Genomic DNA, 13,861 nt, shown 5'->3' with positions numbered 1-13,861 from the left:
TTTATAAAACTGAGTTTATCGCTATGTCCTAAGACACGTTCATCTGCATAAAGATCTTCCAGTATTTTCCTGAAGGCAGTGTTCACTTAAGGCATTAAATTGCATATAGAATAAAAAACTGGAAATAATGAACAATTTCTATTCCATATATAAATATCAGAGTTGATGACATTTAAAAAAACAATTCTAGGGCTTCCCTGGTGGTGCAGTGGTTGAGAGTCCACCTGGCAATGCAGGGGACACGGGTTCGCGTCCCGGTCCGGGAAGATCCCACATGCCGCGGAGCGGCTGGGCCCGTGAGCCATGGCCACTGACCCTGGGCGTCCAGAGCCTGTGCTCCGCAACGGGAGAGGCCACAACAGTGAGATGCCCGTGTACCGCAAAAAAAACAAAAAAACAAAAAAACAATTCTAGTAATAAAATAAAGACAGGATTACTAAAAATTTATCTAAAGGTAAAAATTTTCACATCCACTATAGGTTAGGAAAAGAGGTTCATATACTTTATCCTATGGCGGTAATTCAAATCTATAATTAAAATGTTTTGGACGTGAATCTACTCTCGAATAGTACAGTGTCAACAGTAAGGAAATACCCAACATAAATACTCAAAAGGAAAAACATCCTAATAAATAGTAAATTTAATTTCAAGATAAGTTACTACAGCAACTAGAACCCCAACATCTCCTCATCTACAGTGAGGTAAAGATATGGTTTTCTAGGGACTTCCCTGGTGGCACAGTGGTGAAGAATCTGCCTGCCAATGCAGGGGACATGGGCTCGAGCCCTGGTCCAAGAAGATCCCACATGCCGCGGAGCAACTAAGCCCGTGTGCCACAACTACTGAGCCTGCGTGACACAGCTACTGAAGCCCACACGCCTAGAGCCCCGTGCTCCACAACAAGAGAGGCCACCGCAATGAGAAGCCCGCGCACTGCAAAACGAAGAGTAGCCCCCACTCGCCACAACTAGAGAAAACCCGCGCACCGCAGCCAAATAAATAAATTAATTTAAGTTAATTTGAAAAGAAATGGTGTTCCAGCCTATACCCAAAAGAAGTGAAAGCAGAACAGATTATTGTACAACCAAGTTCATAGCAGCATTATTCACAGTAGCCAAAGGTGGAAGCAACCCAGTGTCTATCAACAGGTGAACGGATAAACAAAATGTGGTCCATACATATGGAAATTTATAGAAAATTATTCAGCATTAAAAAGGAAGGAGGGACTTCCCTGTTGTCACAGTGGTTAAGAATCCACCTGCCAATGCAGGGGACAGGGGTTCGAGCCCTGGTCCAGGAAGATCCCACATGCCACACAGCAACTAAGCCCGTGAGCCATAACTACTGAGCCTGTGCTCTAGAGCCTGCGAGCCACAACTACCAAGCCCGTGTGCCACAACTACTGAAGCCCGCGTGCCTGGAGCCTGTGCTCCGCAACGAAGGGTAGCCCCCACTCACCGCAACCAGAGAAAGCCCATACACAGCAACGAAGAACCAATGCAGCAGGGAGGGAGATACAAGAGGGAAGAGATACGGGGACATATGTATATGTATAACTGATTCATTTTGTTATAAAGCAGAAACTAACACACCATTGTAAAGCAATTATACTCCAATAAAGATGTTAAAAAAAAAAGAACCAATGTAGCCAAAAATAAATAAATTTATAAAAAATAAAAAGGAAGGAAATGTTGACTCATGCCACAGTATCAATGACTCTTGAAATAAGTGAAATAAGCCAATCACAAAAGGACAAATATGTGTCTGCTCTTATACGAAGTCCCTAGAGTTATCAAATTCTTCAAGACAGAAAGTAGAATGGTGGTTGCCAAAAGATGGCGAGAGGGGAATGTGAAGTTAGTGTTTAATGGATACAGATTTCAGCTGGGGGAAGACGAAAAAGTTCTGGAAATGGATGGTGGTGATGCTAGTACAATAATGTGAACGTATTTAATGCCACAGAGCTGTACACTTAAAAATGGTTAAAATGGTAAATTCTATGTTACATATATTTTACCTCAATAAAGAGAAAGGAAAATATAATTGTGCTTTTGCTTAGTTTCTTCTGGCAGCTAAAGAAAACCTCCTGGTGTATCTATGCCAAGTCCCTCTTTCCATAAGAACAAAATCAGCCCTTTTCAGAGAAACTGACAATACAGGCTACCTGAGCATCAGAAAGCTCCTATAACTTGAGATTCCATACTTGTTTATGTACATTATGTAGGATTAGAAGCCTAGAGATCAAACCTTTAAAATTTAATGTACGTTAAAACAATAATAAGCAACCTTCTTTGCCCAAGAGTCAATTCAGAAAAAAATTTTAATAATGATACAAAATATGTTTTTCAATAAACATATGTACCTTCAGGGGAAGGCTATGTTCTTACAAATCACTTTAGTTAGCCTTTAAAGTATTAATATCTAGGCTCATTTTAAATACAGTTTTTAAAATGTTATCCTTTATATGTAAATAGTGTTTTAAGTTTTATAGTCTATTCACATACATTAATTCATTTAATCCCCGACCCAAAATATTATTGCCACTTTATAGAAAGGGAAACTGAGGCTGAGTGACATGAAATAATCCACAGAATGTCACAATGCCCGTCAGATGATTAACTGCAAAGCTGAGACTAGAATTATTTCATTCATTCAATAAATTATTTACTAAGGGCCCATTATGGCCAAGCACTATGGTAGGTGCAGGGGGATACAAAAATGAATTAGACACAGCCCCACTCCTCAGAGGCCCCCAAACTGGACCCCTGACTCCAACAGCTGGAGTATGTTCTCTCTGCTTGAGCAGGGTGAGTCAATAGCCCAGGGCCAGTCCCACTGTCACCGGCAGCACAGAAGGGGAGGTCCCCCCACCAAACTCTGTCATCTACCCTATCTGGAAGTAACTAACTCTGGGTAAGAGATATATCAGGAAAGAGTCTCTCGCAAAAGAAAAACAAAAGTCCCTCTTTGTATGACAGGCAGGCAGGCGGCAGAGCACAGTGGCCAAAATAATGAACCCTTGAGTCAGTTTGCCCGGATTTGTCCCCCAGCCCTGCTTGTGCCTGGCTGTGCTTCAGTTTCTAATCTATAAAATGAGGATAACTACATTCCCTATCTTATAAGGTTGTTGTGAGGATTAAACTAATTAATATTTGGAAAGTGCTCAGAATAGTACCTGGTCGCAGTGATTGTTATACAAGTATTTGTTAATTAAAATATGAGATAAAAGGCAGCTACAAATTGCTGATCACTGCTGTGAGCTTAAAACTTAATGCAGAAAAAAAATCAAAGTTGATTTTGAGTCAATTCAGCATTACAACATGAGTCAAAGGAAAACAATTCCTCAATACAGGACTCTCTATATAAATATGAATATATTAATATTCTTATGTATGTTCAAATATATAGAGAATGAGTAAAATAAAAAGGTCTAAAATGAAGTTTTTCATAAAAAAGGGACATTAAATTATAGCAGCACACTGTGAAAATAGCATTAGAGGAAAAAAACTGAATTCAAGATAGGGTAAGCCTAAAAAGAGTCAAATAGCACTGGATCTACAACATTTTGTCTTTGAAGAAGTGATAAGACTGGAAAAAATATAAACGATCTAGGCAAAGAAAACAGATGCTTCAGGACTTCCTTGGTGGTCCAGTGGTAAAGAATCTGCCTTCCATACTGGGGGGCAATTAAGCCTGCATGCCACAACTAGAGAGAGAAAACCTGTACGCCACAACTAGAGAGAAGCCCGTGCGCCAAAATGAAGAGCCCGCACCACAATGAAGACCCCGCGTGCCACAACTAAGACCCTACGCAGCCCCAAAAATTAAATAAATAAATAGAAAAGAAAACAGATGCTTCAAGAGAGGAATGACAAATAAGAAAGAAAGAAAGAATTCAGGTGAGTCAATTTAGGAGTCAGTCTGATAGCAGTTTTTTAGTCTCAATATTTCGCTTTACTAGAGAAATTAATAATTTATGAAATATTACAAAATTCAAAATTTACTGGTTATACCATTTGAAGACCAGATCCAAGTTTATTGTCAATATAACTAAGGTGTTTTTTTTTTGTTTTTTGGGGTTTTTTTTTTGCGGCATGCGGGCCTCTCACCGCTGTGGCCTCTCCCCGCTGTGGCCTCTCCCGCCGCAGAGCACAGGCCCCGGATGCGCAGGCCCAGCGGCCATGGCTCACGGGCCCAGCCACTCCGCGGCATGTGGGATCCTCCCGGACCGGGGCACGAACCCGCGTCCCCTGCATCGGCAGGCAGACTCCAAACCACTGCGCCACCAGGGAAGCCCTATAACTAAGTTTTTTTTTTTTTTTTTTTGCAGTACGCGGGCCTCTCCCGTTGTAGAGCACAGGCTCCGGATGCGCAGGCTCAGCGGCCATGGCTCACGGGCCCAGCCGCTCGGCGGCATGTGGGATCCTCCCGGACCGGGGCACGAACCCGCGTCCCCTGCATCGGCAGGCAGACTCCTAACCACTGCGCCACCAGGGAAGCCCTATAACTAAGTTTTAAATGAAGTTGAGTATTGTTTTTTACTAAAATTTGATCCAAACCTCAAGTCATATAGTTCACTTTGAAAGGATACAAGTATGACCATTACTCCAAAATTAGTTACTTTATTAGGATTTGGAGAGCTGGATTTGGGAGTGATTATCATCCTGCCTCTGAGAATAGTATTTTACTTAACTCTGGGAAAGTCATTTGTAAAACCCTTCATAAACAGGTACTCACTAAATATTGGTTAAATTGCTCACTACTTTTTGCTTCCTTCACCTAAAATTTGGAGGAATTAAGTACTTGTACAGTATTTCTTTAGCACTTTCTTTTCCATAGCAGGTCTTATGTATTTAACAATACAACTTTTTATTTTTTTATTTATATAGTACTTCAGAATGTTCAAAGCAATTCTGCCTACATTGTATCATAGAACTCCTCTATATATTTGAAGTCACCATGAAATCATAAGATTTCTTTTTCTCGTAACCTCAGAACCTTCATAGTCATTTCAATTATCCATATCAAAGAAGACAAAACAAAAAATTCACATAACCCCAGATTCTATTTCATATTCACTCTACATTATCAAAACATCAGCAGCATTTACTTGCTCTTTTAATGTGTCTCTTCCCTAGTCCTTACCTTGGACTCTTGGAGACGATTTCCAGTGTAATTATCAAATTAATAAATTTATTTATAAATTTAAATCCAAGCTAACATAAAATATTTTAAAATAACATATATCCTTAAATCACAATAATTTAACAAACAGTATTTCCATAATGAGGAATAGTATTAACAATCTGTAGTGTTTTCTAGTAAATACTATATAACTAGTTCTCATAAAATTTAGAACTAGGAGCTTCCAAGAGGATTGTTTGGAACTTGGAATACATTTTCCCGTAGAAACATCATCATATAGGCTAGTCTGGCTCCTAAGCCAGACTATAACCATCTATACCTTAACAGAAGGACCAACAGTAATATAGAACCTAACCACTATGTCTAATATGTCCATAGGAAAATTTCTCCAAAATTCCAAATTAGAAGGCCAAGAACATTTCTACATCTCTCTGTTGCAGTCCTTCTAAATTTCAACTCCCCAGAAGCTTTTTGAGTCTTTAGTCTTTAGTAGTGTGAGGAGGGGGGTTTGGAGGGAGGTTTGGAAAAGAAAGAGAAACATTTATTGGTAAAAGGAGGGGAAGTAGGGGTATTGTCCAGTTGACAGGCTATAGAACATAAAGCAAGTGTAAGAAAGGCACAGACTGGCTCTCTGTGTGTATGTGTGTATATATATATATATATATATATATATATATATATATATATATATACACTATGCATATATGGAAGGCAGCCAAAATTATAATTTAGATAGAAATGCCTAATTTGTTTATTAAAATATTGGATTAAAGTCCTCAATAAAAATCTGATACTATTTGTTGCTATACATAAGATATACAACTTATAACATGAAATTAGTCATCTTCTGTTTTTAAAGATCACCAAGATATTTTTGTTCTTCAAAGAAGTAGCTGAAAATCTGGGGAAAAGAACTAGGCCTCAACTTTTTTTTATATAATAAGGTAAAAAAAATTTTTTTAATCTCTAATAGGTAAATGATTAGAAGTGCTATATCATCTTACTCCATATAATTCCTTCCCCTTTACCTTCTCAACTCCATCCTCCAAAACAGTAGCAGCTCCAAAAATCTATACAACCCAATCTAATTTAAACTCTGGTTTTATTATTTTAATATTATTAAACTTAAGTGCTTTGAGAAAATAAAGCAATCCCTTTTACTGGCCATATTTAGGTAAACCGCAATGAGCCAATAATAAAACAGTATGTTGGATGCTACCAGCTAGAAAATAGTGAGTATTATTACAAATGGAACAGTTCCCAAATTTACAACTTTTAAAAGGCAACAAATTATTTACCCCCTTATCTAATTCACATGCCTTCCACTTATTTTAGCTTTTGATTTCGTCCTGCCTGGGAAAAATGGTCTAACAAAATACCTCTAGAAATTGCTTCCAGATGTACTTAATTAATATGCCTAGAACCTTAATTCATAGGGCAAAGGATTGCCCCCTTTCTTCTCTTCCCAGTCTTTTCTGAAAGCCTTGACCCTTGACTTGTTTCTATTGCCCCATTTCATCACTCTGGGTAAACACTACATGAAAACACACATCACCTCTATGGTGCTTCTGCAAAACCATGAAATTGTTCTGAATTAAATGGTAATGCTATCATTTTGCAAAAATGTACCCCCCCCCCCCAAAAAAAGACACTCCCTAGCCCCAAGAAGCTAAATAGAGGGTCACTATCTTAAGGATTCCCAATGAGTGGCTTGAGATCTACTAGCAGGCCTTCCATGCCCTTGGCTGGGCTCTGGGTCAGTTGTCATTGTCAGGCTCTCCTCTCTGCTACTCCCAGTTCTTCAGTGGCTGGGATTAACACTGCAGGGACTGCACTGCCAAACCACACCATCACATTTTTACTACAAGAATATAATTTAGTCTTAAGAGATGGTGAGTTGCTCTTTTATTAAACTTCGTTACTGAGATACTAACATGATTTCATTATGAGGTAGTCTCACCTACATAACTAAAAAATAAACAATGTAATATGTATATAAGCAGGTTTTCTAAAAAAAAAAAGAAACCCACAAAAACCAAAAAACTACTACACCAAGAGCAGGAGTTATACCAAGGTCTGATGTACTAAGTCTTAATTTTATTACTAGGACATATTTTGAGGATACAACAGTTTCATTAAAACCTACACCTTTACGCACGAACAGAATTTTCACAAATTTTAAGCATCAATGAAATTTTACATTATTGCTAAATAATGTGTACTCATGAGAAATCTTTGACATTTCTTAAGTGCATATTCCTATTTTTGTTTAGGCATACAGAAACACATTAAAAAAATATAAATTCTCATTAAAAGTACCTTAAGAGAAGCCACTGAACTTGAATTTCTCATACCTGTTGGATAGTAGGCTTGGGAGTACTGCGCTGACGGTGTGTAGTTACTATATTTCTGGGAGGAGCTGATCATTGTTTGAGGACCTTGTTGAACATGTACGGATGTGGCACTGGGCTGCAGGGTATATGTAACCTCAGTTGGAAACCTCTGTAGTACAGGAAATGGAACCCCTTTATCTGAAAAAGTGAGAGACGTTTCCACTTGTCCTGGGTGCATTCCAAGAGAGTTCTGCCATGTTCTAGGAGGAATCGGGGTCCGATCTAAACCTTTCAGAGGGAAAGGACCGTGGTTGTGGGATGGAGCTGATACGTAGGAGTAAGGAGACAAACTATCTCGCCGGAACGACCGGTGGAATTGTCCTACAGCCACTGGTCCTGCATAAAAGAGGAGGAGCACATTTACTAATCTTACATTACACCACCAGACGTAGTAAACCAAAAGTCACAAAATATGTGCTTCTCTTCACTTGTGGCTATGTTGAGTTCTCAGCCACTTTTAACACAACAGAAATTTATTGGTAAAAACAAGTTGTTCAGAATCCAGAATATGAGATTACACATATAATGCTGAAAAAATAATCAAATAACTTTTGTCTGGTTCTCAATATGACTGTCATAAGAGACAAAGTAGCCAAACTCTAACATTAAATCAAATGTTAAATGTCATCTTACCTTTCACCTCAACTGACTGACCCAGATTTTTCCAATCTGTAAACTACTTCCTAGAAGTTTTAGAAATTCCAGTCTTTCAAATCATTTAGGAACCTTAATAATAGGCACAAAAATAAGCCCTCAACCATATATGTAAAAGATATAAGTGTGGAAGAAATAAAAAAATTATAACACACACCAAAAAGTAATTTAATGTTCTTTGTTCCCTTTCAATTTTTTCAAATTTTAATAAAAATCTTTGCAGAAAAGTCAAGCTTGAAAACTCTGGCTTGTTCATTCCTTAACTCAATCAATAATTTTCCATGGTCTTTATTTCTTCAGAGTATCTCTAGTCGAGTCCCTTCCTAGATATCAATGGCTCTCAAACACTGATTTACATTTGAATCACCTGGAGAGTTTGTTAAAAATCCACACACTCAGGCCAAGAGATTCCAGTATTTGCTTTTTCTTACCTAGCAAAGTAGAAAGGAATTAAAAAGTGGAGATGAGGAAGAGAGAAAAAGGCCAATACTATGCAATGCGGAAAAGGAAAATATAAATGTTGCAAGCTGAACTTATTTTAAAGACTGTGGTTCTTGAACATATAGCTAGCCTAATTTACTCTTAGGAAGGGCTTTACGCACTAAATTATTTAGTTCACAAGGTTTTTTCAACTTGTTTTATTAAACTAATCCATAAAACAGAAGGAAATCTAATTTATGTGCTACTCATCTGCTAAAGATGGCACTCAGGTACCTACTTTTCCAAACATTTAAACTGTAAAACCATTCTACATGTTACACTTCCTTTGTTCGAGTATTTCTATAGTGTTTAATTTCCTCTAAAGAATAAAGCATTAGGGAGCGCTCTTAACCACTTCTGGTTTGCCGCTGCCTGATTCAAATTGATTTTGGCTCAAATAAACTCTTAAAATAAAATTTAAAAAGAATAAAGCATTAATGCCAAAAATAAACAAATATATGCATACATATATGTAAACAATTCTGGAACCTGGAAATCAAGAGCTCTAAATCTAATGTGGAAAAAAAAAATCTTAGCTCAGAAGATGAAATGTATTTAAATGATACACCTCTTAAAAACTACTTTTCCTTTTTTCCTTTAAAATACAAAAATAGTTTTTATGCTACTTGACTAGCAATTCCACATGTATACACACTTTGAACTACCACTGAGAATTCTTTGTTTTAAGACCTAAAGAAACATTTTTTTGCTCTTCACAAACAGGTGTTTCTGAGGTCCCAAACTACCCACCACTTGATTTTTTCTTGGATGCTAAAACTTCAAGTTGCTACAGTGTGCCCTTCTTTACTCTCTTTAGGGTTAAGTTGTTGATGAATTTTCAGACTGTCAATAACTTAAGCAGATAATTAACGAATGCTCTACCTCGATTTCTCAAATTCTGGTTTAGATCTGAATTAAAATATAATTCTGGTTTAGATCTGAATTAAAATATAATTCTACCTCTACTACGATAAATTCTGAGTGATGGCCAAATATTTATATTCTTTAGATGCTGCTAACATAAGGACACGGTTAGGATTAGAAGGACATTCCTTTCAATTTGTTTTTTAAAAATAAAGAACTAAAACATTCTCAGCTCTTATTTATTCTTCTGTTAAGGGTTCTATTCTGATCAACTTTATAGAACATCACCTACATGTCTTCAGAACATCTAAGACATATTTGGTAAAGATTAAATCCAGAATCCTGGAACTGTAAGGCAGGCTGAATTTCTGTTCTTAAATTTTCTATTGCATCTATAAAAGTGAATCTGAGCTAATCAATCCCCAGGAAAGAATTGCCTCCTTCCCAAAACTTGCCTCTTGAGAGCTTGTCATCCCCAGGCAAAAACAGATTATCTAGTGCTCAGACTTGCTGCTTAGTTCAGAAAACTTTAACAAGTAGTGTAAAATAAACTGCCACTAAAAACAAAATAACAACAGTGGGCAAACAAAACAGGGAAAAACATGTGATCCTCACATTTCTTATCAAGCACATTCTCAAAAGGTGAACAGGACAGCTGGCTCAGTGGATCTAGGTAAGACAACTAGGTCCGAAAACAGAGGACTCTACTGTAAAAGAGAAGTATTTAAACCAGAAGCTGCAGCGGAACACAGAAAACAGAAAGGAGACTGGGAAGGAGCAGTGTAGTCAGGCATATAACCAAGGCAAGAATCAAGCAGAATAAAAATTAGGTGCCGCAAAATAGAAGAGCCAAGGACTTAGAACATGGAATTAAAGCAAAACAAAGGCGGGCCGGTATTCTTGAACTTAACATTACATTCCACCCAAACCAGTAACACAGTTCCCAGGTGAACCAAGCCTGTGGTGCAGACAACCCACACCTGACACAGCTCCTGCACACACCGACAGGGAGAATGTAAAAAACAGGAAAGGCATGAAAACTACAATAATTCAGGTATATATGGATTGATGTATTATCTACACTGAAAAAGTATGAATTAAATTTATGTTTGTCAACAAATAATCTTGAAAATGCTGACCAACTGAACTGTAAGTGAAGAAAATCAGATCCTATGTAGTCCCTGTATTTCTTCAACTAAAATGAACTCTATCCTTAGACTACAACTGGGTTTAAGATAGGGGAGAGGAAAAGAAAATCAGAGAGGAGTTGGCTTGTATGTATGTATGTTTCTTTCTTTCTTCCTTTGAAGTGGTTATCCTATTTTTCCCACGGACACATTTTCAGTCTTTTCTCCTTATGCCCACCAGACACACAATCTGAAAAACAAATATCCATGTCAGAGATTCTACCAAATGAATGCCAAGGGATTGTCTCCACTGCCTTTTCCCATTCAATTCCCCACCAAACTCAATGACCATTATATGGAAGTAAGCGGCTTAATATTCTTTTAGAACATTCCTATGCCACTGCTGTTTTTCCAACTGGTTACTAGAACTCTAACCTAATCTCTTATCTACTAAACTCCACAGATACACAACCTAATCCCTTATCTTCTAAATTCCAAATGAACATTGCTTCATTCATAACCCTGGGCCTAGGTTAAACTGAACATAGTGTTACTTTTATTCGTATATCTAAAGTTTTTCCATAACTGAGAAGTAACCCAGACACTTCTGTGGTGTGCTCCAAGGACAAAGAACAAGATAAACTCAAAGGGTCAATACTGCCACAACAAAGAGTTACAGGACTCCTATCACTCTGTCACAATGTGACCACTGCGATGTCCCAGAGCCCTCCCAAGCAGCATGCCCTGTCCCTTTCCCATCCCATTTAAGGAAAGACATTAGCCCCATTTTTCTCTCGCTCAGCACACTGAAAGCATAGGTACTCTGCCCAGTCAGCAGATGACTTGCAGGTTCCCTGGCTATAAAAACAGACAAGCAACCCATGCTCATCGTCGACTTTCCCTGGCTACCAGGAAGTCGGCCCACTGTTCTTGCAGCGACCCTTCTCTTTAATAAACTCTACCTTCCTTAACATTCTGCCTTGTGTCTGCGAATTCTTTTCCAACCCGCGCTTGGACCACAACAACTCTTATGTTAAATCCATGTTAACATGATGAAAATGTCTCTATTACTCTTTTAGTTGAAGGTAAAGAATGAATTCTCGTTATTATATTCTGTTGCTTTCTTGGTATGCTGCTTCATATCACGGACTCTTTAAACAACGAAAGGGAATACTGCCACCCTCACCTTCCCGGAAGAGGGGGAAGGGCATCAGAAACCAAGTTTATAAAATAAATTTCTATCAGAGAGTTTTTGAACTTTGAGTAAATACAAACTTATACATAGAAAAAATTTTCAAAACTGAAAGACTGAAGGCAACAGTGAAAAATTCAAAGGCTGCAAATGTGAGCTTTCTAAAATCCTGTTTAACTAGAACTTGACAGCTGTAAAGAAAACCATTTGTGCCTTGCATTTGTCTAACCATAACACCTAAATAAGCATCAGGTCTAATCAGCTATAATGAAAGAACTGTTTAGCCAATTCATTCTACACAGGAACAGTATCTGGTAAACAACAAAATATATTATTATATTTTTGCTTTTAAGATATATAAACGCCTATTGTTCTACACCTTACTCCAGAATCTACAATGACTGTTGTCAGAACACGTCTCCCAAGATTTCTTAGATGTGTCATTGGGTGGAAGATGGCATGTATCTTCAAGAACAAACTTCCACTCGAGGCACCTTGTTCACTTTCCCTTGGTTGGCATAAATGTTCTAAGTTCTCTTGGCTGTGACTGTTCCCTCCCACCTTGACCTTTGCCATATCCTCACCCTGTATAGGAACTCTGTTCTGCTTCCCATCAGAACAGAGGAGCCCCTTCTGTGTTTCTTCCAGAACCAGGGCTCCAACAAAGGCCTACTTATTTGAGGTGTCCGCCTTGGAGAGACGGCGTCTCGAGAAGGTAAATGGCTATGCAGGTTTGGAGCCCAAAGGGTTCCGGGAGGACTAGAAAGCAAGCCTAACGCAGAGGTTCCTGTGGTCGCTAGTGGACACAGAAGGGCCTCAATCTTCACGGAGGACTCAGCGCAGAGGCGGTGCCGGCGGGGAGGGGCGCCGGCACGGGTGAGGGCGGTGCAGGTGCCGCGGCCAATTCCGGGCAAGCACCGCGGAAGCGGCTCCCGGGGGCATTCCCGACACAGCAAAGGAGAGGATGCGGAAATGCCCTCGGAAGTGGCGGTTGCCCCCTGACGGCAGTGCGCCCGGCGCGGGGCGAGACTCACCGTGCGACTCGGGTTGGGACCCCGCGGGTGGCGGCGGCGGCTCCTGATGTGGCAGCGGGGAGGTGGCGGCCAAGGCCGAGGCTGAGGCTGAGGCCGAGGCTGAGGCGGAGGCTGAGGCCGAGGCCGAGGCCGAGGCCGACGTGATGAGGAGCCTCTGGAAGCGGTTGGGCGGCCGGCAGGGCACCTCCAGGCCGGCAGCCAGTTTGGCCTTGTTGGCGCTGGTGAGCCTCTTGAGGTGCACGAGCAGGTGCGGCTGGTCGCGGCGGAAGTGTGGACTGTGGAAGTGGTGGAGGGGCCCGTCGCCCGCCGGCCCGCCGCCCCCAGGCCCCGGCTCGGGCCCCGCCGCGCCCGGCCCGCCCAGCACCACCTTGCGGAAGCCGTAGAGGTTGAGCTGGCGGATGAAGCTGGTGAAGTTGGTGGTTTTGAAGAGCTCGGGCTCGGCTCTGGCGCCCCGGACGCCGCCGCTGCAGCCGCCGGCCCCCGCCACGGGCGGGCTGAGCAGCTCGGCCTCGAAGAGCGGCTGGTCGATGAGCAGCCCCTCGCCGCGGCCGTCCCAGCGGATCGAGCGGTACCGGGGGCTGTTCACCAGCCGCCACAGTTTGGCGGGGAAGTTGTTGGGGTTGATGGGGGTGGAGAGCAGCGCCTCCTCCATCGCCCCGCCCGGGCCCTGGGCCTCGCCCCGCCGAGCTTGGCTCTCACACCCCGTTCTCGATCCCCCCCAACCCGGGCCTTCGCTTCTCCCTGCCCCCTTCTGCCAGCGCCAGGCCGCCGCCGCCAACCCGAGGACCGTTGGTGCGCGAGCCCCCGCGGCGCCCGCTGGCACAGCCAATGGGGCCTCGAGTTCCCGCTGCGCGGCCGGATGCACCGCGATCGATCCACCCCCTGAGCCCCAGCGGCCTGGCCACGTGCAGTGGCGGGGAAGTCGCGCTTTCTCGGCGTCCTAAACCCGCCGGAAGGGCTGGGAACCGTCGC

The 13,861-nt window shown here is 41.2% G+C and overlaps 1 protein-coding gene across 1 annotated transcript in view; it reads right to left on the bottom strand.

Moving 5' to 3' along the window:
- HSF5 (heat shock transcription factor 5) overlaps positions 1 to 13,541 on the bottom strand; it is a gene marked incomplete at both ends in the record, with an annotated part of 49,255 nt that extends 35,714 nt beyond the window's left edge. The window contains 2 exons of the mRNA XM_082861428.1: positions 7,500 to 7,874; positions 12,890 to 13,541. Of these exons, the coding sequence (XP_082717554.1) occupies positions 7,500 to 7,874; positions 12,890 to 13,541 (1,027 nt within the window). The remainder of the gene's footprint in view (positions 1 to 7,499; positions 7,875 to 12,889) is intronic.
- Positions 13,542 to 13,861: the final 320 nt, after the last annotated feature.

The sequence above is a fragment of the Leucopleurus acutus genome, assembly GCF_964270905.1.
Source record: "Leucopleurus acutus genome assembly, chromosome: 19".
In the NCBI taxonomy this organism is placed as follows: Eukaryota; Metazoa; Chordata; class Mammalia; order Artiodactyla; family Delphinidae; genus Leucopleurus; species Leucopleurus acutus.
This window is presented reverse-complemented; position numbering and strand designations above follow the sequence as displayed.